General features: G+C 40.8%; 4 protein-coding genes across 12 annotated transcripts in view; 2 read left to right on the forward strand and 2 right to left on the reverse strand.

The window, feature by feature from the left end:
* The first annotated feature begins 7757 nt into the window (after positions 1-7757).
* On the forward strand, positions 7758-9575 carry alkbh7 (alkB homolog 7). Its single transcript, XM_042086120.1, has 4 exons — positions 7758-8139; positions 8414-8587; positions 8730-8854; positions 9181-9575. Exons 1-4 carry the CDS (start codon positions 7846-7848, stop codon positions 9299-9301), a joined length of 714 nt encoding a protein of 237 aa, XP_041942054.1. The 5' UTR covers positions 7758-7845; the 3' UTR covers positions 9302-9575.
* Positions 9576-10031: 456 nt separating this feature from the next.
* gtf2f1 (general transcription factor IIF, polypeptide 1) lies at positions 10032-18361 on the reverse strand. 8 transcript variants are annotated; one of them, XM_042086119.1, is made up of 14 exons: positions 18200-18361; positions 17918-17969; positions 17643-17686; positions 16955-17027; positions 16577-16770; positions 16158-16328; positions 14436-14647; positions 14174-14312; positions 12410-12468; positions 11938-12069; positions 11741-11811; positions 11219-11357; positions 10810-10942; positions 10032-10585 (listed from the first exon to the last, which is right to left on the reverse strand). In XM_042086119.1, exons 2-14 carry the CDS (start codon positions 17927-17929, stop codon positions 10381-10383), a joined length of 1584 nt encoding a protein of 527 aa, XP_041942053.1. In that variant the 5' UTR covers positions 17930-17969; positions 18200-18361; the 3' UTR covers positions 10032-10380. The 8 variants fall into 8 exon arrangements, with proteins under 8 accessions (XP_041942053.1, XP_041942052.1, XP_041942050.1 ...); XM_042086118.1 differs by having other exon boundaries at positions 10032-10588; XM_042086116.1 differs by having other exon boundaries at positions 11738-11811.
* Positions 18362-20727: 2366 nt separating this feature from the next.
* LOC121704905 (general transcription factor IIF subunit 1-like) lies at positions 20728-23911 on the reverse strand. The gene is made up of 3 exons (XM_042085450.1): positions 23893-23911; positions 21154-21286; positions 20728-20932 (listed from the first exon to the last, which is right to left on the reverse strand). The coding sequence occupies exons 1-3, from the start codon at positions 23909-23911 to the stop codon at positions 20728-20730; spliced, it is 357 nt and encodes a 118-aa protein (XP_041941384.1).
* A 57-nt stretch (positions 23912-23968) lies between these two features.
* Positions 23969-25381, forward strand: part of LOC121705240 (protein phosphatase 1 regulatory subunit 29) — a 71094-nt gene continuing 69681 nt past the window's right edge. For both annotated transcript variants that reach the window (XM_042086109.1, XM_042086111.1), the window contains exon 1: positions 23969-24054. The gene's annotated coding sequence lies outside the window, so the exon portion shown is untranslated. The remainder of the gene's footprint in view (positions 24055-25381) is intronic.

Consider the following 25381-nt stretch of genomic DNA (forward strand, 5'->3'; position numbering starts at 1 on the left):
CAGTCTGGGTCACTCCACGTCTGGTCAACCGCACGCAAAGCATTTAGCGTCAGGCAGCGATGGCTGTTGGTTATGGGTTCGCACACGAGAGTTGGTGTGTGAACCAACATGCCTGCTGAAGCGAGAATGTCTGCGCCCAGGGTGACAGGGCGCATCTCACACTGAAAACACTGCGCTCTGTTTGTTGCGTGCAGTGGAATGGATGATGACATGTACTCCACCTACACTGTTGGGTAGTTTCTCCAAGAAGGAGCAGCATTAGACGGCGCTTAAAAAAAAAGTAAAAAAAAAAAAAACAGAAAGAGAAAAACCCTGTCCCTGACACTGTCAGTAACGCGTATGGAGCTGTCCCTGGTGCTGAAGTCAGTCTAACATACTTCTTCAGTTGTCAACCAGTCATTCATTTCATTTTATCTGAAAGAACAATACTTTACAATAAACAGTGATGTGCAAAACGTAGTGAGCTAAGCTACAAGCTACTCTATAAGCTATTTAAAAAAAAGGAAATCTGGCGATTCTCGAGGACACGAGTACTGTCGTTGGGGGGGAGTGGGCAAAACAATCTGTTTTACCTTTACTGTAGCTCGAGTTGCTGTAGCCAACAGTTAGAGATCAAGGCAGCTACAGTGCTACACTCTAGGAGCATGTTCATGAGCCCCTATGTTCATGCCCCCAGAGCGTAGTCCTGTAACCTAAAGTCTGGCTGCTTTCCCAGTTGTTGTTGTTTTCCGTACTGGCAGTACTCGGTGAGCAGTAAGCTTCATTTAAGCTACATTCAAGCTACATTTTGTAAGTAGCCTAGCTTGCCCATCACTGACAATACAACATACTCGTTTAGACTCAGGGCCTTCCATCAAATAACATACATAACAGATTAGAATTACTGCATGCAGCCTGCACCCCCCCCCCATTTGCAGGCCATCTAGGAAACATACCATTTCACAACTACCATGATAATGTGGTCAAAATGAATCCAAGACAACTGGTGTGAGACTGCAGCTTTATTCATGGCACCGGAGACGTGTTACCCACATGAAATGTCAAGTAACAATCCCACAGCTCTGTGGCTTCTTATGATCAATCATCCATCCAACCAGTTAGTATTAACAGAGATAAGGATATTACAAAACCCTTTAACCTTCCAATGACCTAGGCTATGTTTGTGTCCCTGGGATGAGGACAATCAGACACCCTACAACATACATTGTTCTTACTCTCTGGAAATTTCCACAGAAGGAGGCTTCAGGAACAAAAAAGAAGGCAGGAATTATATCCTCATAGCACATATGCATGGTTAAACTGAACATTTCATTAAATGAGAAACTGATAACAATTATACAACAATAAATTAAGGTTAGGGATACAGCGTGAACTGTGCTTCACTGACAAGCAGGGCCTTCCAAGCCTGCATAATCTCAGACTTGGAGGCAGAGTCGTCAATATTTCAGATCAACAGGACACTCAATCCTTCAGGACAAATGACACTCTCAGTGCTACTCAGGGAACATATCATTGACTGAAACTATATCATGGTTTGGTCTGAGCCACTATGTTTGGTCCAATTTACAGAACCAGAACAGTACAGAAATCTTTTTTTTTGGTAGGTCATGAGGATGAATTTGCTGAATTTGACAAAAAGTGTATCATTATGGACCCACCTTTCAGACCCGCCTGCCACATTATTAATCTGGCCCTGATATAAACAACAAACCAAGAGATTGCAATTCCACTACACTAGAAACAGCAGGGTGCAGTCATTATATGGTCTGAAGGTCCTTTTTGTCTGTGTGTGTGTGTGTGTGTGTGTGTGTGTGTGTGTGTGTGTGTGTGTGTGCGCGTGTGTGTGTGTGTATGTGTGACTTCATACACAAGAATGTGCACTGTATTAAGAGAGGTCAATTTTGTCTTCAGCTGCCATACTAAACCAAGATGAAGCTGTCATTCCCATGACATTACAGTATATGGGAGAAGGGGACGATCTCATTTCATACTCTCAGTTGAGAGATGAGAGATGAAGAAGGGATGAAGGCCTTAGTGAGTAAAGGTAAGGGCAGCTGAAAATGCCCATATGGTCTGGTAAAACCTCATATTCAGTATGCAGGCTTATGTACAGGGTTCCCAGTCTAAGTCATATGTAAAAAAATCCATATATTTTCCCTGACAAAAAAAACTGAATTTCCATGACTTACTATAATGAATGGTACAATATACCGACCAAATATTTCAGAGCAGCTGCATAGCGTTCAAGACTCTTACTTTTTTAGAGCGGGAGATGAATAAATCGGCATTGAATAAACAAAGTTGGATTAACCACAACTACTCAAGCAAGCAGTAAAGCTAATAACCAGACAAACACAGATTCTGTGTGGAAATATATTTATATTAATGTATTTTGGCAAGTAAATTTTAAAATGCTACAATAAAATTCCCTGATATTCCATGACTTTGCCCCAAAAATGATAAAATTCCCTGACTTTCCATGTCTGGAATAGACTTTCCAAAATTCCATGAAATTCCAGAAATTCCATGACCCGTGAGAACCCTGTATGTAAGTTCTGTTCTTAAAATACAGGAAGTAACTGTGCAGTAGACAAACACTGTATGTACATGCATATCACATACATACATACATATTATACATTATATTATTTGTTTATGTGTACAAACATACACATATGTTCATAAGTATTCATGTAATAAAGTCGGAATGTAGCCTCGTGCTTTTAGCACAAGCTTCACGCCAAGGTTCCACTCTCTACTGCGGACATGGAGCGATGGTGTTGTCACACAGCTGGGGATCACAAGAGAACCGCCCCAGGAGAGCGGACCCCTTCTCTCTCCACCACAGGGAGGGCTCGTGCTCATTAAAGTTCCCCACTCTAATCTGACACAGCAGCCGCCACCGCCACCGCAGCAGCAGCAGCAGCGCATAGCAAGCAGAGCAGACACAGCTTAAAAAGAGGCAGCCCTCCTGACGCGCCGTCCACCAGCTGTCGCCAAGAGACACTTTTAGTCCCTTGGATGAGAAGAGTTAAATGCATCTCCTCCGTCGAGTTCCCCTATCTTTCTTTTTCTCTTATTTCCTTCAGTCACATGCACCATATCTCACTCCCTCTCTCTCTTCCTCACTTTCTGTCTTTTCGATGTGTTCTTTTGAGCTGCACAGCAACTATACCTTCAAGATATATGGACTCCGTTTATACTTGATGCTAGAAGCCTTAGTAGCAAATGCAGTGATTCAAAATGTACTCCATGGATGAGCATGTAACTGCACATGCATGTAAGTATGTGGATAATATGTGCGTATTTAGTCTGGCCCTTCCTACCCTTCATATGTGTGAATGTAAAGCATACACAAGTCTGAGGTTGGAAAGAATTCAAAGAATAAGACTGTGCAACCATGTTCCGTCTAGCAGTAGCTGGGTATCTCAATGATTCATAAGGCTGAATTATTCATTAACCCCAAGCACATAGGGCTGCCTGCTCTGCTCTCGACTTAACCTTTCTGTGCCTAGGTTAACTCCTGCACAGCTGTAAGTTGTGTGTGTGTGTGTGTGTGTGTGTTCGCGTGCACATTAATATGTGCTTGTGTGTGTGTTTGTGTACTATGGACAGTACACAGTATGTGTAAACTAAATTATATTTTCTTAGAATTTTGCATGAATTGTAATAATATTAATTGTTGACAAGATATTGTATTGCATACATACTTTCTAAAAGGAAGTGTTCTTCAGACAGCAGCCATTGCCTTTCATTTATGTTGAGATGATATTTTATTTATATTTACAATTCAACTGAATAAACTATAACACAAATGTTTATTTCAACAGCTTCTGTAAGCTCTCTTCCTATGAATAATTTCACATAATGAATTTCACACAAGATTACATGAAGGACACATATTAGAGCTGCCCTGCACAACTTCTGAGACCAATAAATGTACATTTTCAATGTAACTACATTATTGTTGAGTGAGTCAAATTCTTAAAACATATATGGTGTTAATGTCAGTAATTGGGGTGATTGACGCAGGGCTAAAGCACCTCCTCAGACAAATTATGAGTAAACTATGAAACAAAGTATGAATTAATCCATACCTATTAGACAATTTTGTTGAGACAGAGTGGAAACTTCCGATGCAAAGCACATCTGCAGCCTGGTGAGGCATTCATTCCAAAGAGCAATTGTGATATCCATTACAGGGTGTGCAATACAATCAACTTGCTCCACAACAATGTCTTTTTTTTGTCATTTTACAAACAAAGTTAATGTCATAACTAGTCAGACTAGGACCACTGTTTGGTTAGTTGTCGTATATTTCTGCTTTTCCTTAACAATTAACCTACGCTGAAACACTTAATGATACTCGGCACCACCAGAGAGATGGCACAATGATATGTGCTCTCTGTTGTCATGTCTAAACAGAAACACACACACACCCTGAGTTATTTCCTTCCTCTCCATTATCCATTGCTTCTTTAAATATCAATTTTAACAACACATCAGTCTGAAATGTAAAGTGGTGGATTGTACTGTAGATGCACTAAATACGCATTTGAATCAATACGGTGAATCATAGCCTCTCAGACAGTGCTCGAAGCTGCTGGTCTGCTAACGATTTCCTGTGTTGAGGACTCCTAAACCTGTCAGTCACAATGTCCATTGAGAAAAGGTGGACGACTGTGATCTGATGAATGGGATGTTGTGCTATACTTGATAAACACTGCTGTGACCTTAACTGCTCCAAGGTCACTAATACATTGCAACAATACAGCAAGATGACACAGAGGTCTAACATGAAGCCAATATTAATGTTGTTAATATGCCATAAATATTTGTGTATCCCTTGCATGTATACATAAGTAATGGAGACTTGAAATAAATGATTACTTAAACAAAACAGTTTCACAGAGCATGTCAGTGTCAAACAAACAGCAACATAACAGTGTAGTAAGTGTTTGTCTTAATATTTGCATTGTGTTATTGCTGCCCTATTTTTCAAGCTGATGTATGATTAGCATATTCATAAATAACGGCTTTTATTCGTATGTGAGCAAATTGAATACAAGAGACATTTTAAATCAATATGAACACTACTTCATATTTCAGTGTTGTTTTAGCTTTAGTAAGAACAAAAGACCATGTAGAAAACCAAAGCCTCTCTTCTCCTTTTTGCCTAGGAAGAGAATGATGTCACTTAACCTTGAGGCGGATTTCACAAACTGTATTCTCTTGGCTGAGGACTCTTGGGATATTAAAATTTTCATTGATAAATGTAATTGTTAGGAATTCCCAGTGGTACACCTGAGTATGCCTCTATTTGACAGTACAAGTCATACCTCTTACTTGAAAAGCAGCTGGTTTGTAGTGGTTATGTCAGCAGTCCCCAATTACTCTCCAGCGACACCTAGTGGTTCAAATAGGTTCAAATTGTGCTCAAAGGTGTCTTCATCTGAAAGTTGAAAAAAAAAAAAAGCTCATAAGTGTACATGCAAAGAGAGGAGAACATGCTATGTTTTCAATCTGACAAACAGCAGGAAGGTATATCATCTCATTCAACTGTGTGACACTCCTGGAGTTCATAGAGTTTTAAACAATAACACATAATGTTCATTGGCACTGGATATTCATTACATTACATTACATTACATTTGGCTGACGCTTTTTTAACCAAAGCGACTAACAACATGGTAAACAGTAAGTGTTAGAACAATCCTCACAATTTTAGGACAGTTTAAAAAAAAAAAAACATTAGAGTACAGTAAGAATAAGTGCGTCGGTGAGTGCTGTTTTTAACAGTTACTTGTCAGTTTAAAACGGCTGGTGAGTGCTAGGATCAGTAAGACTTGTTGTAAGTGTTGCTATGAGAGTAGATGTTCTCTAAAGAGCTGGGTCTTCAGGAGTTTTTTTTTCCACTGGATTAGAGTGACTCTAATTATCAGCAGTAAAGCTAGTTATAAAATAATAGATTTCTTCTAAATCAGAGAGACATCTAAAACTAGGCACACATACTACCAATTATTTGCAGTTGCAGTATGTGAGTAAAGCATACATAGACACAGGGGACAATTGCCGGGGTCAATTTCACAAAAGTGATTATTTTAATGAACATCCTATTCTTTTTCAATGGGATCAATGTATTGACTGAAATGAGCACTGCACACTGCTAACATTTCAAGGGGTTAAAGGGTTTCAGAGGAAGAGGAATTCCCTGGCTATCTGGTTACCTGTGTCTGCCACAGACATTACTTCCTTACTTAGTTACAGTACTACCCAGCATGATGAACACAAATACTTAGCAGTATAACACCACAAACACCACATTGTGGCAAACATTTGTGAAATTTCCAGTCTGTTTTCTTTTTCTTTTTTTATTTCTTTTTGAAAGCAGATACAGCTGTATGTGAACTGACGTGAGACTATTGTGACAAATTATTCATAGGTAAGAGTACATTTCTCTGAAACTCTTCCAGGCAAAATCACTTAGAAATGGGAGCACATTACCCTGTGTGTTTCTTCCATTTGGATTCTACTGCCTATGAAAACAGCAAAACATTCACAAGGACAAAACACAATAAATGACTGTCCTATCTACTGTTAAAACCACAATAGTAACAACAAAACACACACATCATTTATAAATGGATAGCAAGACTGTGTCAAATGTTTTTCTAGATACATTGATGTGACATAAAAATAAACAAGACACAGATAGTAGTGAGATAAAAATATAAAAATGAAAATAATTAATACAAGAATCTTCTGAAAGAGGGTCTGAGTTAATGTGGAGTAGACTGGTTAGACCACAAGCATTATGTTAATATTTGAAGTTTGATTGAAGTGAATTTCTCATCTGTATTGATGCTGTTATTGCAGCTTTCCCCTCAAAGTCAAATTACTCTTCCAGAACCTTCCAGAAATCTAATCTTCTAGAGTGAAAACACACATTGGTTTATCTTCAAGACACTCTAAGACCCAGCTCTTCCTAGATTAACTTCTCTCCTAGACAACTTTAAACATGCCTAATTTATACCATGCACTGTTTTTTTTTCTATCTACTATCTCTCTTGAACATCCACTGGTTTCTACTTCACTTCTGTGACAGCTAAATTAATACATGATGTAAGTATAAATGGTTAAGAATTCACTGTAGCAAGTGGCACTGGTGGCATTGTCAACCACTGTCATTCGCTCCTCCACTGTGTGCCTCTGGGGCTAATCCCTAGTGCCATGTACATCTGCCGACTGCTGAGCAGTGCAGCGCAGCAAAGCTAAACTAAGCCACTGCATGTAAATCAGACATGGGCTTCTGTTTAGTCCACACCAAAGCCACAAACAACCCTTGTGTGTGCTGTTCACTGACACTTAGAGGGAATTACAGTCATTAAAGTCAGTTTAGCTAATTGATAAGGAGGGCCTGCCAATAAGAGTTCAGGCTGTGTGTGTGTGTGTGTGTGTGTGTGTGTGTGTGTGTGTGTGTGTGTGTGTGTGTATAGAACAGCTTTGAGTAGGCTATTTTGTGGGAAAGAAAGAATAAGTATCCCTTTACAGGAAATTACACACATGTTGGAGGTAGACCTGACGCTATTAATAATGTACATTTTGTCCAGGCCTGGATAGTGTCTAAAATCATAACCACCATTATGGTTTTACTGTCAGTGCAGGATGCAAGTACAAATATAGTCACTAGGTGGCAGCAAACCTTTAAACAGTTACTGTTGTCGTTGTCGTAAAACAGCATTTCCCACAATGCTTTTCAAATCCAATATGGCTGCGTGCAGAAGGAAATGTTGAATTTAACATTTGAACAATAACTTCAATAAAAGGCCACGAGAAAACGAAGATATGAGGCTTCTTGTTAGATTTGTCAAGCAAGCACAAAGAAGCGCACAGGTCAGAGCTATATATCATTCTAATTTCTCCACATTATCTGACCTGTCAGGACCGCTGAGAGACAGCTCGAAAGGTGAAACTAGTAGTGCATGGTTATGCGGCTCTTCTCCTCACATTGTAGAGAGCGTGCGGGAGTTTGTTGAAGTTCAGGTAGACTTCATCAGCGAGCAAGAGGAGCAAGCGTTACTGAGAGAATTGGAGCCGGGGCTTAAAAAGAAGAGATACGAGTTTGATCACTGGGATGATGTAAGTGCTGACCGCTAGCCATGATGACAGGTTCATGTTTGTATTAACGTTAGACCTAGTTAACTGTATGGCCTGTGGTGTTTACTTCACAGGCCATCTCCAATGGATAGATTTCACTATTTATGATTGACTTAACCAAAACAAACCAAGATGTATTTACAAGCTAGAGGGAAAATGGCAAAGTTGATAGAATGATATGCAATTGTTTGTGTAATATTGATTGTTTCTAATACCCGTGATAAAATGACATTTCCCCTCTTTAATGCTGCTGAAGGCCATCCATGGTTTCCGTGAAACCGAACGTGTCCAGTGGGGTGCTGCCTGTGAGGCTGTCATTCGTCGGCTACGAGCGCATGCATTCCCACAGGATAGCCAGCTGCTTGGCCCTGTGCACGTCCTAGACCTGGATAAGGCCGGATTCATCAAACCCCACATCGATAGCGTCAAGGTAGCTATGTTTTAGACAGGCCATATCATGTTCCATGATTACTTTAGCCTGAACTGATTGATACAACAGTTGGCACTGGTAGGCAAGAGCTTCATGTGCAAGCGAAAAAAGACTCTCTCTCTCTCTCTGTTGCACTGTATAGTTTTGTGGCACTACAATTGCGGGTATCAGCCTTCTCTCTGCCAGCGTCATGCGACTAGTGCGCGAAGAGGTGAAAACTGACTGGGTAGATCTGTTGCTGCCTCAACGGTCTCTTTACGTTCTCAGGTAAATTGACAATACGCCTATTTTATTTGATGCCACTGCTATATCCATCTATCTATGTACCTTATTTGTTCTCAACATTTCAGTAATCTAAACAAGAATTTGCTTCACCTGTACCAACTTAAATGCAAGATTGGTGTGTAAGAACCTGTATCAAGCAGCTTTGGTGACATTCCAGTTGGCTCGGGCCAATTTAAAAAAATCTGTTTAGGGATTGCGACATGTAGGCGAACTGGCCACATCATTTTCTCCAGTCATTTTTCGTGTTGAAATACATTATTTGCAATGTCCTACTTAATCTACACCGTTTTACCTTTTATTCATTACAGGGAGGAGGCCAGGTACAAGTTCACACACGAAATCCTGAAGGATGAAGAGTCCTTTTTCGACGGACGGCGAGTCGCTCGTCATCGACGCATTTCTGTCATTTGTCGGAATCTTCCAGAATGAAATAAGTCTTGGCGGCCAGCGTGCATTAATTAAGTTGCTCAAACAACTGAGTGTTAAATTATTTTCTAGATCGAATTGAAATATCTTTATAGCCTACATTTAAGAGGACCGTCCTCTTAAGACATTTGAAATGTAGCCTATCAAGGTTATTATGATTGCTTAGCACTTATAAAGTTAAAAGCTGTCAGCCCCCCCACCCACTTTAGACATTTGTCAACCATTTATCATCCAATGTATGTACATATTAAGTAGTAAAGAAAGCTATAATATGAAACTATCATGCTTGCTGCAGCCATTTTGGAACTAACAATTCTGTGGTAGATGTCTGTGTTGGAGGGGTCAGGGGTGAGACACATCACACACCAACAATGCCAAGAGTAATGAATAGGTGAAAGTTTTCATTGATTTGACCATCAGCTAACTTCAAAACAGGCACTTTACTTTGGATAGACAATAGCAATACATCATAGCAGTGATTAACATCAAAAAATCCATACTGGAGACTCATTTGTTTGCACCTCCAACAGCATGGCATACCTTGTTACCGCCCACAAATGCCCGTATGTTTGTGTAAAAGAAGGGGCTAACTCATCTTTGAGAGATCATTATAATGTTTCTGAATTCATGCAATTCTTCATGGTGCCAGAGATTTCCAAAGTTGTGTGAATGTGTTTGTATTGCTATCTGGAAAATGGACCAAAAAGGTTTAATAAGAGTAGTTAACATTTCATTACCAATAACAGTGTGTTTTATTCAGGTTGGCACACTGGCTCACAACATATATATTTATTTAAAAGTACACAAATAGAAAAAAAACAGGAATTCCATTAAGTGGCTATGTACCACAGCTCTTTCGAGCTTGGTATAATTCAGATCATTCTTGATCTCAAAATGCAGTACTAACCCCTCGTGGGGTTCTAACTCCAAGTCAACACAGGATAATCAAGCTCCAGTGATATTTTAAACATTCTTGTTCCCTCAAAGACAGTCCTGTGTGAAGTCCTCACCTAATCCCAATCACTGCTTTTCAGAAGGCCTGCTGTGTCTCACCACTTGCAAGCCACTCTTCTCCAAAGGCCTCACTCGGTAAGGTAGAAATGCATCTTGTCACCGATGTTCTTCCTCTCTGGGTTGAGCTTCTTGAGGATCTGGGCGAGCACATTGACCGTTTGGTCGCTACTGAGTCCAGTGCGCTTTGTCTGGAACTTCTTCAGCAGGTCCTTGGTGGTCATGGGCTTGCGGATCAGATACCGACGCACTGCATCTTCTGTCAGCTGCACATCACTGCTGAAAGGGGGGAGAGTAGTGACAAGAAAGTGTGGGTGAGGGAAGAGAGGGGAAAATGGTAAACATTTTAGAACATCACCGTGTATAGTAACATATTTAACTCCCCTGACCAAAATAACCCTGAAGACCTTATCCACAACAGATCTGGACATATCTGAAATAAATCATGTCAATTGGAAGTTTCAGTAAGTGGGTTCAAAACACATTGCATATGTATGTACCTGGCGCTGGGCGTGGATTTCCCAGATGAGGGCTGAGGAGTACTCTTTCCTGAAGGGCTTTGTGGGGAGGGGTCCATCTTCAGCCTCTTGGCCGCTGGGGTGTCTGCGCTGGTCGTTGTTGTTTGACGTTTTCCTGTATGCGAGACACAGAATAAGTCTTAAACCAGTTCAGTTCTTAGATGTGCTCTGATTGGTGAATAGCACAGCATACATGACCACTTCACTAAGCCAAATCAAACAGCCTGAGACAGAGCTGAAGCACAAAAGTGACCTGCATAGAGTAAGAGAGATATAGGCAAGGTAAAGTGTATGAAAAACTAAAGTAAAGCACTGCAGAACTATGTTCACATCGCCCAGTGCATGTACATCTTAATGTGTCTGCATTACAGAGCCATCGTCACACTCTTACCTTGCTCCAGCTTGCTGGCGGCTGCGCGCAGTGTGCTGGAGGTGGAGGCGCTGTCGATGGATGGTGTGCCGGGGCGACTCCCTGTCCTGGAGCTTCCAGCTGAGCCCCGGCCTCCGCGTTTGGGTGGGGTGCGCTTCTTCTGTGAGTGGGATTGCAAAGGATGCAGACACTCAGAGCCAGCACGTACATTTTTGTGACGCCCTCATCTAGAGAGCGTGTTGCTCTATTTAAAACAAACTTATGTGCAGCTTGGTAAGCATTTGCAGGTTTAAGTACTCAGGTCATGAGTGTCAAAGGCTTGAATCAGAGTGATTCCAACTACTGTGTGAATGTAGGATCTGTGTTCTCAAAGAGTTTTTTTTTCAGCAATAGCAAACATGTTTTAAACAGAAAAGTCCAAAAACTGCTTAGATGAAAAGCCATTCTCTTGACCTCAGACCTCAGAACCAGGGGTCCACTGGCTCATTGTGAAGAGTACTGCTGCTTGCTTTGCAAGCATACGGCATAGATCGCTCTCACCACCATAAAGAGAGCAGAGGTGGCCTCTCCATCGATGTCACTGTCCTCTGAGGTGTCCGACTCTCCACTGCTGTCTGCTAATTCACAAACAAACAAAACAAACAAACACAGAGAAACTCTTAAGGAGTTGGAGTGCAGTCATATACACATGGGAAATGGGTACTATTTTAGTGTGGAGAAACACAACACTTCGACAAAACCTTTCTTCTTTTTCTTCTCTATGTGCACAGGGGTCTTCTTCCCTTCATCCTCCTCTTCCTCTTCTTTAGTCTCCTCTTCATTTGGTTTCTCCTCCTCACTTTCATCCTCACTCTCAGACATCTCGTCAATACCTAGGTGGTGGACACCCAACGATTTCATTAGACAAGGTGAATACTTGCATATGAATAACACGTATGGTACAATGGTCACTGAGCTAGATGAACGCTCACACGGAGAGAAAAATCATGGGAAAGCATCGGAGGTGTTGTTTTCCACCAGTCCATAAAAATTGTGAAAGTGCAAATGATGGGATTTGACCTGTCTCACATGTCCAAAACCTTTTAGACACACACACACACCTTTTTAAGGCACTTATCATTCTTTCTTTTTTCTGAGCGTTTTACAACCACAACCTTGCAGCTGCTGTGAGTGACACAGATCACCGTAAAGCAGAAGAGTGGGCCACTGCACCTTTAGGCACGTCCTCTCCTTTGTTGGGTTTGGCCTTCTCTTGCTCCTCCTCCTCAGAACTGCAGAGAGCAAGACAGTTTGAACATGAGATTTTACTCTCATTACAACATTAAGGGAGCGTTCTGAATTTGCGCAACTTTATAAACATTAGGTTTTAAAAATATATACAGTTAAGAACAAAATTATTCATACCCTTGGCAAATATTGATGTAATGTTGATTTTCTCTTGACCAATATGTTTTTTCTGACTGAAAATGACACTCTCAGATGCCAAAAGGTTGTAAGACAATGTGGTAGAAACATGGAATCAAAAAAAATAATCGTTTTTATCTTTTTTTTAACATTTTTATGAAAAATGGTAAGTCCAAACTTATTCATACCTATTTTAAATAATCAATGGAAACATCTTTATTTACGATCAAAGCTCTCGAAATGGTTCTTATAATATTTACCAAGCCTCTCCATGTGTCCACAATGATTTTGTGTCCGCACCTTTTTAGCAGCAATCTGGGTTTTGAGGCAGGAACGATTGATTATTTGCCATCATTTTGGCCTAACTTTTTTGACTGAGGTCTGGACTCTGGCTGGGCCACTCTAAAATTTTGACATTGTTCTCTGTTAACCATTTCTTGCCTTGTATGTTTTGAATCATTGTATGGTTTAATGGTTCAATGATGCCTATTGGGACAGATCTCTCGGCACACTGCTTGATCTTTTCCTCCAGAATCTCAGTTTAGCCTCTTGCTTTAGTGTTACCATTTACTTTGAGAAGGTCACCAGGTCCCCCTGGTTGAAAAACATCCCAAAAGAATACTTTTCTAACCCCCACAATTGAAATGGACATGGTGTCAATGGAATGGAATGCTCAGGCCATGTCCCTGGGTCAAAAAGAAATCCCGCGAAAGCTAAATTTTGTCCAGGTGTGCCCTTATAAAGTTTAGGCTGAGTTGTTCATGTTTGGAAAAGAGTGATCCATGATCAGCATCGAAGATGACCAAGTGATCTATTTTGAGATGGAGTCAAAATTTCAACCACCAAAACACCATCCACAATGTGGAGAATAGCTATAGGAATGTATTAGTTTTGGGTGTTTTTCAGACAATGGAAACTGGTAAACTTCTCAAAGTTAACGGTAACACTAAAACAAGGGGCTACATTGAGATTTTTGGTGGAAAAGATCAGGCCATCTGCCGAGAGACCTGCCCCAATGGCAGGCCAACCAAGGCAAGAAATGGTTAACTGAGAACAATATCAACATTTTAGAGTGGCAGAGCCAGAGTCCAGACCTCAATCTGTCAAAAAAGTGAGCACAAGGCCAGAGTGATGGCAAATAACCGTTCCTGACTGAAAACCCGGATTGCTGTTAAAAAGGTGTGGTGTAGAATCATTGTGGAGACATGAGGCTTGGTAGATATTATAAGAACCATTTTGAGAGTTGTTAATGCAAATAAAGATGTTTCTATTGATTATTTAAAAAGGGTATGAATAATTTTGGACTTGCCATTTTTCATAAAAATGTTAAAAAAGATAAAAACGATTATTTTTCGGATTTCATGTTTCTACCACATTGTCTTACAACCTTTTGGCATGTGGCAGTGTCATTTTCAGTCAGAACAAACATATTGGTCAAGAGAAAAATCAACATTACATCAATATTTGCCAAAGGTATGAATAATTTTGTTCTTAAACTGTATCGATTTGTAAATGTGAACACACATCATCAAACAAAGACATTTGTTTAAAAATCTTTCCAAGTGGCCATACCTGGTTTCATCTGATATGTAGTCCACCTCTAAACCTTCAAAGTCACCATCATCACTGTCCTCATTGGCACTTTTTTCACCATCATTCTTCTTCTTTTTCTTCCCCTTGGGTTTCTTCTTTTTTGGCTTGCTCTCTCCATCTGTGTAAAGGGCCATTTATTACTTTTCAGTCGTCTTAGTTCCATTTCTAGACTTGTCCACATTCTCCCAGGCTATCCCCTACATCACTCTGATTCCAGTCTCGCTCCATCATCTCCGCTCACCTTCTCCAGCACTGCTGCCACTCTCGTCGCTGCTCATCTCCAGGTCGTCCTCCAGGTCAGTGATGCGCAGGTCGCCACCTCCCCGACCACCCTTCTTCTTCTTCTTCTTGCTGCCTTTCTCACCCTCCTCGTCGTCATCGTCGTCGCCGCGGTCGGTCTCCCTGAGACGCCGCTGGAGCATGATGCTGAAGTGGTTCACCACCTTGTTCCTCCTACCAACGAGAAGTTCCCCACCTAACCGGTCAGTACATTTCTTCAAGCTCTCATCTCAAAGTTCTTCTCCCTACACTGAAATATGGCAGACGTGTCCCCACTGATACATCTCCACTCATTCCATGTCCATGGACAAACATAGATGCTGCCAAGAGACCCAACAAAACCCTCTATACATACATCATCCTGCATCCATAGACACCATCCTGACTTGGTATATTCTAACTAGTGTAGAGATCACAAGTGCCATCAGCTGTCATCATCCCCACACCCACACTGTTAAGTCCAATAGGGTTGCAACGGTATGAGATTTTCTCAGCATAATTGTCTGAAAAGATTTTTGGTATTTAAAACACATATTTAGCCAGGGGATGTGGAAAATTATTTATAGGGCTGGCTAGTGGCTACTGGCTGGGGATGGTTTAGAATGGTGTTCTGGATAGGGCTGGGCGATAAACGATAGCGATATGTATCGCATGACATGTAATCAATATCAATAAAAAATACGTTTTATGAACATTCGATAATTAAAAGCAACACACACCTCCCGCCATAAATAAATAGGCTAAATATCTTGCATTGTAGCAAGTATAGCAACTCTACCAGAGTAGGCAATAGAAGTAGGCCTACCTAAACACAGACTATCAATGAGTCATTGCCCCGTGCACTCTCTCTCTCCCTCTCAACAGGCGCATCCCTCCTCACCATGCACATGTAATCCAAACATTCACAATCGTGCAAGACGACTGGCTATATTGCTATTAAATCCGGTTAGCATCATTAGCACGCTGTACGAATTTGTTTAAAAGTATTGCATTCAAATTGACTGCTAAATTCTAATAATCTCAATCCCGATGCAAATGGAAAAGTATTTTCCAAGAAGACTCAAACGGGCCTGTCCCAAGAAGGAGAACAATTATTAATTTGAAACTAAAACACGTGGGGAAACTGAACAGTGTAACCAGTAGACTATGATAAACTAGCAAATTCTACTTTGTTTACAATATTTCCAGGCTTCAACCAGTGCTGCTTTTCATTCAGACTTATGTGCACATTTATTTATTTGAGTGTTTTTCATGGTTGTGTTGCTATTTCTTTTCCCTGTTTGCTTTGATTGCTAACTGAGGTGATTAAAATCAGAGGAAGGTTAAGTTTAAAATAAAAGTGTTTAAATTGAACTTTTTTTCCTTCTGGTCCTTATCTGAAATAAGATTTTTTTTTTTTAAATCAATAATTATCGATATCGGCTGATATGAAATACTTATATCGTGATACAGTTTTCAGCCATATCACCCAGCCCTAGTTCTGGATGGGTAAACATTTGCTATGTTCTCTCCTTCGTCAGCCACCTAACGTCTATTCAGTTGCATCTTTTTTCCAATATCAGTATTAAGCAAATGTGCATGGTATGGGATAACCATGGACTTTCATACCATTGTACACCGCAATAAAAGGTATAACGCTGCAACCCTACAGTCAAGTCAAGACTAGATACAGAGACAGACCCACCTGCCCCACTCCTCTTCTGCCTCCTCGGCCGTCAGAGTGCGGTGCTTGGCCTGGGGGGTGAAATTGTACCAGCCGTGGACAGGGAAGGCCTCAAAGGCCCCGTCGGGGCACTGGGTGAAGATATAGTAGGAGGCATTCTCAGTCACCCCTCCTTTCTTCTGGCCCTTGAATCTAATAGGGGGTGGGAGGGAGAAATAGGGATCATTGTCACATATGACACACAACATGAACGTTTTTGAGAGCGTGACCTCAGAAAAACATTCGAAAATTATATGATAAGTTCAGTGAAGTACCTAGATACCTTCATGCATATACATAGCTCTTGGCACTAATTACAAATAAATTGCAAACGCTGGACGACATACACTGACTGGGTGTCAGCCGACAAAGTTTACAACTGCTCCAGACAGCGGTCTTACCTTCGACCTGCTTTCCCATTGACCTTGAGGATCCAGGGCTGGTCCTCCACTCGGAACTCCCGTGTGACGATGCCATACTTCTTCCTGCGCGCCTCCTCCCTCTGCTTCTTGCCAAACTCGCTTCCGGCGGCTCCATCCTGGTTCTCATCCTCGGCATACATCCGCCGGTTGCTCATGTCTCGTTCCATGCGGGCCTGTGTAGCCCAGGCACCAGCAGAGAGCAAAAACACCAAACTGAGTGAGGCAAGGTTAAACTGAGATAGTCTGTAGGAATCTGTGTAATGGCTGTGTGTGAAGACACTTTGCTAACTGAAAACAGCACATCCCTAACAAGACTCGGAGCAGCAAAATGGCTAATTAGAGGTGACTTCTTCTTACCTGGGTCCAGGTGGAACAGTTCACCTTGTCACCAGCATTGAAAGCCATGATGTTGTACTTCTTGCTTGTATTTCTGGTCAATGCAATTAAAAAAAAAAAAAACAATTACTAACTGCAGTACTATAGTGCAAATAAAGTCAAACCAACCTGATGCTTTAGAAACATTTTAACAATATATGGAATAAACCACCACATTTTGCTCACTATTTCCATACACAGGCTACACTGCAATAACATTCTTTTACACAAACACACAGGCATTTGTGGACAGTTTTTGACTACAGGTAAATAAGGTATGCCATGCTGTGAAAGGTGCAAACAAATGATGGATCGCCATTGAGATCACATAGAAAGGAGCTGGCTCAAGGGTTATAAAAGTATTTTATCATGTTAATTTGTATAATATAAGCACCGTTTTATAGCCATCCATGTGTGTTCACTTCTGGCTCCTTGGCTATCAATTTGGTAACTATAGCAGTTTATTTGACGTCGTAACACTAAACATATCGGAGAGGTGTCAAACGTTGACTCACTCTAGGCTATATAAAACATTTTTTTTACGTTAATCACTCCTATGATGTATTGCTATTGTCTATCCAAAGTAAAGTGCCTGTTTCGAAGTTAACTGATGGTCAAATCAACCAAAACTCTGATATTGTTTGCACGTCCAAATGGTACTCATACTCACTTCGGAACTCGGACTGTGTACTCTGTAGCTGAACTGCTTCCCCCCTAGATACACAAAAAACATTAGGACAAAGCTATACACTTTGGTTTACCTCAATTTTCATCATTAATGGCATAGTGCTGTATCAGGTACACAATTTAAGCCGGCTTGCTAACAGTATTTCCCCAATGCACACATATGTTGGTTAGCTGTCACAAAACATCAAACACTGATTAGCTTCAGCACGAAATGCGAATCCAAAACTTAATGTTGTGCTAATATACGTGAAGTCTTACCAGCGACGCCATATTCTTTGATTCCGCTGGGTCTTCCGAAAAGAAAATAGCTCTGGAGAGAAAATCGGACGTTTCAAGCTAATGTAATGAAAAAGACTGTTGTCTATCTTAACAAAGTGGATAACTAAAATAAGCTAGCGTTAACTACCTGCCTAGTACCCCCGATAATTATTTTTGGTTGGGACTAACAAGCGAGCAAGAGCCCGGATGCACTCCATTTTTCAAACACTAAATATTACTAAATTCTACCATAGCATAATTGGTGCAAATTATGTAGCCTACCTTGTCTTCACACGTTGCAAAAAAAGTTATTTGATTGAACTGCACCGCTACATCACCTCCGACGCGGGACAACAGCAAAAATACTCAAGAGTAGGCTACACATTTCACGACTTCCTCTGTTCTTTACTAACGGTTGCAAAATCATCAAACTGGCACACTACTGCCACCAACAGTTCTAGAGAGTAAACCTCAGGCTGACTCGCCATATGGGACTTTCATAGAATCTCAGAGTATCTCAGATAATTTCTGAGTAGCATATTTTGTGCTCTTGATTTTAGGGTAGTTTAACAAACAGGGTGTGCGCTTGACATTTTTTACCCACAAATCTAGGCTACTCCAAAATATGTCATAATATTCCAACATTATAATTATGCTGTTATTAATGGCTAGAGTTAGGAGCACCTTGACAACTGGAAAAAACAATGGTAAAAATACAATTTCTTGGCATAAAATGCACGTTATAGTCATTCCAGGTTGACTCTACCCTGATGACTATGTTTTATCGTTCTTTTATTGAGTCTGTTATTACGTTCTCCTTTATTTGTTGGTTCCAGTCCTTGAAGGTAAAGGAGAGGAACCTGCTGAACAAGGTTGTTAGTGTTAGCAAAATTATTGGGCTTGGACAAGAAACCTTACAGGATCTCTACAACAAACAGCTGCTTAAGAAAGCAAACTCCATCTTGTCTGATTGTTCTCATCCTCTACATCAGCAGTTTCAGTTTCTACCATCAGGTTCATTGCTCAGACTCCCCTTTGCTAAAACAAATAGATTCAAACACTCCTTTGTTCCTTCTGCTGTCTCCCTTCTAAACGCCAGGAGGAAAAGGTAGTTTACCCACCCATGACCCATGACCATGATGTGCACCATGTTATTTATTATATTATGTGTATTTATGTATTTTTTGTAATTTTGTGTGCTCTTACTGCTGCAAAACTAATTGCCCCACTGGGGGACAAATAAAGGCATTACATTACATTATATTACATTACATTACATTACATTACATTTTTCTCCACAAATTGGTGTTTCACTTTAAATAACCACTTCCACAACTCATATTAGCAAAAGTATATATGGAAAGAACATTTGACCACATCAGGCCATCTTAGGTAACACCTTACAAATATGAAAAAAGTTTAGTGAACACATGATGTTAACAGACATAGTGGGTGTTGTAAGTAGGTAAAAAATCCGTCCAACAGAAATTCAACATAAGTCTTAGAAAGAGCTGACCCCATTTCGGACTTGTAACCGGAGGGTTGTCGGTTCGAACCCTGACCAGGAACGGCTAAAGTGCCCTTGAGCAAGGCACCTAACCCCTCACTGCTCCCCGAGCGCCGCTGTAGCAGGCAGCTCACTGCGTCAGGATTAGTGTGTGCTTCACTTCACTGTGTGTTCACTGTTTGCTGAGTGTGTTTCACTAATTCACGGATTGGGATAAATGCAGAGACCAAATTTCCCTCACGGGATCAAAAGAGTATATATACTTAATAGTTGTGATTAACATCAAAAAATCTAGACTGGAGTAACTCAAGTGTTCTAAAGACACCATATAGCCTGTTACCAAATTGAAGGAGCCAGAAGTGAACACACATGGATGGCTATAAAAACGATGCTTTCATTATACAAATGAACATGATAAAATACTTTTATAACTCTTGAGCCAGCTCGTTCTATGTGATCTCAATGACAATGCAGCATTTGTTGCACCTCCAACAGCATGGCATGCCTGGTTACCGCCTGGTTACCGCCCAAAAACTCCCACAAATCTCCGTATGCATGGACGGATTATGAACTTTTGGGCCCCTGGGCCCAGATGTATTAAGGGCCCCCCACTAATTGTCGTATATGTGGGAGGGGGGGTTTGGGGGTCCAATTTTTTTTTATATTGAGGCAGTGATTCCATGCAAATTCTTGGGCTTCAGGGCACCCTGACCCCTTGGGCCCCTGGGCCTGGGCCCGGTAGGCCCATGCAGTAGGCCTAATCCATCCCTGCCCGTATGTTTGTGTAAAAGAATGGGCCAGCTCATCATTAATGTTTCTGAATTCATGCAATTGTTCATGGTGCCAGAGATTTCCAAAGTTGTGTGAATGACTCTGTATTGCTATCTGGAAAATGGACCAAAAAGGTTTAATAAAAGTATTAACATGACATAACAGTGTGTTTTATTCAGGTTGGCACACTGGCTCACAACATATATATTTATTTAAAAGTACACAAATAGAAAAAAACAGCAATTATATTAAGTGGCTATGTACCAGCTCTTTCGAGCTTGGTATAATTCAGATCGTTCTTGATCTCAAAATGCAGTACTAACCATAGACTGTATATATACAGTCTATGGTACTAACCCCTCGTGGGGTTCTAACTCCAAGTCAACACAGGATAATCAAGCTCCAGTGATATTTTAAACATTCTTGTTCCCTCAAAGACAGTCCTGTGTGAAGTCCTCACCTAATCCCAATGACTGCTTTTCAGAGGGCCTGCTGTGTCCTGCCACTTGCAAGCCACTCTTCTTCAAAGGCCTCACTCGAGGTAGAAATGCATTTTGTCACCGATGTTTTTCCTCTCTGGGTTGAGCTTCTTGAGGATCTGGTTGAGCACATTGACCGTTTGGTCGCTACTGAGTCCAGTGCGCTTTGTCTGGAACTTCTTCAGCAGGTCCTTGGTGGTCATGGGCTTGCGGATCAGATACCGACGCACTGCATCTTCTGTCAGCTGCACATCACTGCTGAAAGGGGGGAGAGTAGTGACAAGAAAGTGTGGGTGAGGGAAGAGAGGGGAAAATGGTAAACATTTTAGAACATCACCTTGTATTGTAACATATTTAACTCCCCTGACCAAAATAACCCTGAAGACCTTATCCACAACAGAGCTGGACATATCTGAAATAAATCGTGTCAAATGGAAGTTTCAGTAAGTGGGTTCAAAACACATTGCATATGTATGTACCTGGCGCTGGGTGTGGATTTCCCAGATGAGGGCTTAGGAGTACTCTTTCCTGAAGGGCTTTGTGGGGAGGGGTCCATCTTCAGCTTCTTGGCCGCTGGGGTGTCTGTGCTGGTCGTTGTTGTTTGACATTTTCCTGTATGCGAGACACAGAATAAGTCTTAAACCAGTTCAGTTCTTAGATGTGCTCTGATTGGTGGATAGCACAGCATACATGACCACTTCACTAAGCCAAATCAAACAGCCTGAGACAGAGCTGAAGCACAAAAGTGACCTGCATAGAGTAAGAGAGATATAGGCAAGGTAAAGTGTAAGAAAAACTAAAGTAAAGCACTGCAGAACTATGTTCACATCGCCCAGTGATTGTACATCTTAATGTGTCATCCATCCAAGCCATCGTCACACTCTTACCTTGAACTTTCAGAAGTAGTTCATGACTTTCTATTTCACTATGAAAATAAAGTCACACAGAGGCTAAATCCTCTAGTCTTTTTTCAAAGACAAGAGAATACACTAAATTTAAATAAAAAGAAAGTGTGTTGACATTTGTAAGTCAGATAATGTCTATATGACAACTAGGTACTTTGTTGAAAATGCCTATATTTACAACAACAGTTAACAATTATTAAAAGGTTCCAATCATCTGGAAATGTGACAAACATGCTTGGACAAAGACCCATGGTTATCTTGCCCCCACGTACAGTATAGAGAATGGTAAGATAGGCAAAATATTCCATTAGAACCGTTGGAGAGTTGACAAAGGTATCATCTTGGGGTGACTGGACAGGCTGACTTGGTGCCCCACAAAAATCTTCAAAAGTGACCTCACTGCTAATAGATTATTTAGAGGGCATGCCAGGTAAAAGCCTGTCCAGTCATTTAATTACCAATGTAAATGGCAGGAGTTACTGAATGGCACAGTGATTGTCTGGACGTGTGGTCTATTGTCAGATGAAATGAAAATTGCGCTCTTTGGCTAGAAACACTTTAGGTGTGTGGCATACATAGAAGCATGGCTATACTGAAAATAACCCCATGCCTAATGAGAATTATGGTGGAGGGGCTGTGCTATTGTGGGGCTGTTTTTATTCCCAAAGGCCTTGGGAACCTAATTAAGGTGCATGGTTTCATGAACACCAAGACAAACCTGAACATTTTCAAAGGAAATCTGTCAATCTCTGCCAAGACACTAAAAGTTGGTCATGATTGGATCATTCATCAGGTCAATTAACTAAAACAAATGTCCAGATAAAAAAAATATGGTTTGCTGAACACAAAATCAAACTTCGGACATTGCCATCAGTCCCCTGATCTAAACTCCATAAGAAGTGGTGCAGAAGTGTAGACCTACGATATGGGGAGATTTTGTAAAGACGAACGGTCTTAAATCCCTTGCTTTGTATTCTCCAACTTTATGGGGTGTCATGGAGAATATTACAAGCTGTTTTATTGGCAAGGGAGGCTTAAGAAGGTATTACAAGCAGAGGTGCCAATAATTGTGAGCAAAGTGTTTTTGTTAAAACATATTTGATTCTTTATGAGATTTTCCTTTTTCTCAAAATAAGATGCAATTTATTGTCATTTCATTGTGAGATTACAATAAATCACCAACAGATTATTTTTTATACCGTTTTTAGTCAACTTTAGCAGAGGTGCCAATTATTCTGGAGGTATATGTCCAAAAATACCATAAGATTACTATCATATTTTGTCCCTGTGGTTATTTTTTTGTAAGGGTCTGATAGCAGATCGTTTTTAACTATTTTTTATCCATAGCTGATAAAGATCCCTTTCAATAAAACCTTTACCATTTTCTCCCTCCACTATGTGGCGCCATATTCATATTGATACCAGTGAAGGTGCTATAGAGCCTGGAGAATAGTTGAGAGGTACAAATTGTGGTTTAGATTAACGTGTAAAGCTTTAGGCATGTATACACGGCCAGACAATACCAATTACAGACTAGTATTTTTTGTACACCTGTGAAAATGTGGTTGATATGTTTCATCTAAGTGTAATAGCCTAGACATGATAAATGCTAAATTAATGATTTAGCCTAATGTAATGATTAATCATTATTTCATATTGTGCATAGGCCTGTTGTTTGAATATCAGGCTTTTAATAATGCATTTTAAAAATATCTTTTCAGAAGTGAATGTGAATAACAACCTTTATGCTCCTACATGAAAGAATTTCTGATAATTTGCAGCTATGGTTTCAACTTGCCCTAAGCTTCTGGTTTGGAAAAAGACAGACCTCAACAGAGGGGGGCAGCATATGCTTGTTGTAGTCTAAGCACTCATCCTCATGTGAAACCCAGATAGTGTTATTCTGCATTTGAGGTATTCAGAAATTCGGTGCATAGGTGGCCGCTAACATTGTTTAATATCTTCTTGTATTCTGCTGGTGATCTTTCAGTCACTGAAAGTACAAAAATCAGGACTTTTATAGGTTAGTGTACGACTATGTGCAACATGGGGTTGGCATGGTTCTCATTTGATAGACTATAGCCCTGTGAGCCAGACTATTTGCTTAATAGATTGTTTGAGGTTTTCGGATTTTTAAATATGCTTTTGATGTCAAAACTGTTGTAGTCAAATTGTGTTAGGTTGAAAAATAATGCGCGACAGAAGTAGCCAAACTGTTGAGCTTTCGGATTCAAAAACAAATATTTGTTGTTGTAGAGGGATCGACATAGAGAGACTTAGCATCTGAGTCTTCACGGGTTGAGTCAAGCCTACTTCCCGGGAGTGGCATCATCTCTACGAGGTCTCCCCTAACCATCCACCCACCCCATGCCCCCCACCCTCCTCCTTGCTGATCCATGTTGGGAAAGCGGACGAGAAAAGTCAGCCATTCGCTCCCAGCACTAGATTCGTCTTTGGAAACGACGGCCTCTCAAGGTACTGTTTTATATTGAACAGCTCAGCAGATTGTCGTTAATTCGTGATACAGTTGATATGAGAGAGATTTTTGTTTAAACATTTCACTTGGGAAGTGACGGATTTTATCGTTAGTTTAGCGCATAACAGCCACTTGCCCAATGGTCCGAGCGCACTTCCATCGCAGCCTCTCTGATTTTCTTTGCGTTATCAAGCCATGTCTGATGTGTCATTCCTGCTCCGGATTTTAGTGAATGGATTTGCTTGCAATCACCCAAACTGCCCGTTGCATGGCCGTCGTTTCCCCCCCCTTCATGTGCGAATGATGTGCTTGGATAATTGCAGATGCTTGAACTGAAATGTGTTCTATAGTGGTACGGTAAAATCATTAGGTTACTGCTCTGTTCTACAAATAACATTATGGCATACTTGCATGCTACTGGACGTTTTCTCTACATGGTCATTCTCGACTGATTGACGTGGTCATTGGATCGATCTGTAACAGATACACCAGAGAAAGGTGAATATAACTTGACTGCAACGGCTCTCTCTCTCTCTCCCTCTCTCGGTGTGTGTGTGTGTGTGTGTTATCCGAATGCATCAGGTTTTCTATGATGAACACATGATGAACGGTGGTTATGGTATTTTGGTAAATAATGTGACTTACATGGATTTACACCATCAGAAGAAAGCATATTCCACACTGATTGGTTCAACTTTTGCCAAGTGTTTTATATAACTGGTTAATGTTTTTTTTAAATTTATTATTATGATCATTCACACTGTCATAAACTGGCAAAGACAAGCTGTTGGTTCATTCAGAATACCATGTTGTTTCATTCTCTCAGGTCAAGCTACTGCCCCCTGCTTCACTCTCTCATTACTGCTAAAGTAATTAGTAAAATGAATTAAAGCACAACCCTTGAGAAACCCAGTCTTGTCACAGCTCAATCTAGGTTGTTTCTCTGAAAAGATGCAGGCTGTTCTGGAAGAGTCTCAGTTTGATGATTTGGGTCAGTCTGCGTGTGATGACTGCCTGGGCCAGAGCTCTGATGGAATGATTGTGTGCTGTGGTTTGCCATGCCATGCTGGAGGTGGGCACAAGGAGGGCATGTGGACCTGTGTTTGCATGTGGCACAGGCTGTGCTCTTTCACAGCTCTGGGAGCAGATCTGTGCAGCCTGAACTTGATGGTTGTGGAGATGATCCTGCTGTTGGTGGCCTTGGTTTGGGAGCTGATGTTAACATAGATCACTTCATTTTCTGCAGGATTACGATGGTAATGATTAACAATAATAATAAATGTGAAAAAAGAGATTTGGATACAAAGCCATAGTCTAGTAATTGTG

Source organism: Alosa sapidissima, chromosome 3 (assembly GCF_018492685.1).
Source record: "Alosa sapidissima isolate fAloSap1 chromosome 3, fAloSap1.pri, whole genome shotgun sequence".
Lineage (NCBI taxonomy): Eukaryota > Metazoa > Chordata > Actinopteri > Clupeiformes > Clupeidae > Alosa > Alosa sapidissima.

What these genes read in the sequence shown, in the direction of transcription:
- alkbh7 (XM_042086120.1), top strand. Translation starts at nt 7,846, where the DNA reads ATGAGGCTTCTTGTTAGATTTGTCAAGCAAGCACAAAGAAGCGCACAG. An exon ending in CCCACATCGATAGCGTCAAG is followed by an intron (nt 8,588 to 8,729) that starts GTAGCTATGTTT and finishes TGCACTGTATAG; the next exon opens with TTTTGTGGCACTACAATTGC. An exon ending in CGGTCTCTTTACGTTCTCAG is followed by an intron (nt 8,855 to 9,180) that starts GTAAATTGACAA and finishes TATTCATTACAG; the next exon opens with GGAGGAGGCCAGGTACAAGT.
- gtf2f1 (XM_042086112.1), bottom strand. An exon ending in ACTGTTCCACCTGGACCCAG is followed by an intron (nt 16,771 to 16,954) that starts GTAAGAAGAAGT and finishes TGGGCTACACAG; the next exon opens with GCCCGCATGGAACGAGACAT. An exon ending in CGCCAGCAAGCTGGAGCAAG is followed by an intron (nt 10,943 to 11,218) that starts GTAAGAGTGTGA and finishes TCTCGCATACAG; the next exon opens with GAAAACGTCAAACAACAACG.
- LOC121704905 (XM_042085450.1), bottom strand. An exon ending in AAATCCACACCCAGCGCCAG is followed by an intron (nt 20,933 to 21,153) that starts GTACATACATAT and finishes CCCCCCTTTCAG; the next exon opens with CAGTGATGTGCAGCTGACAG.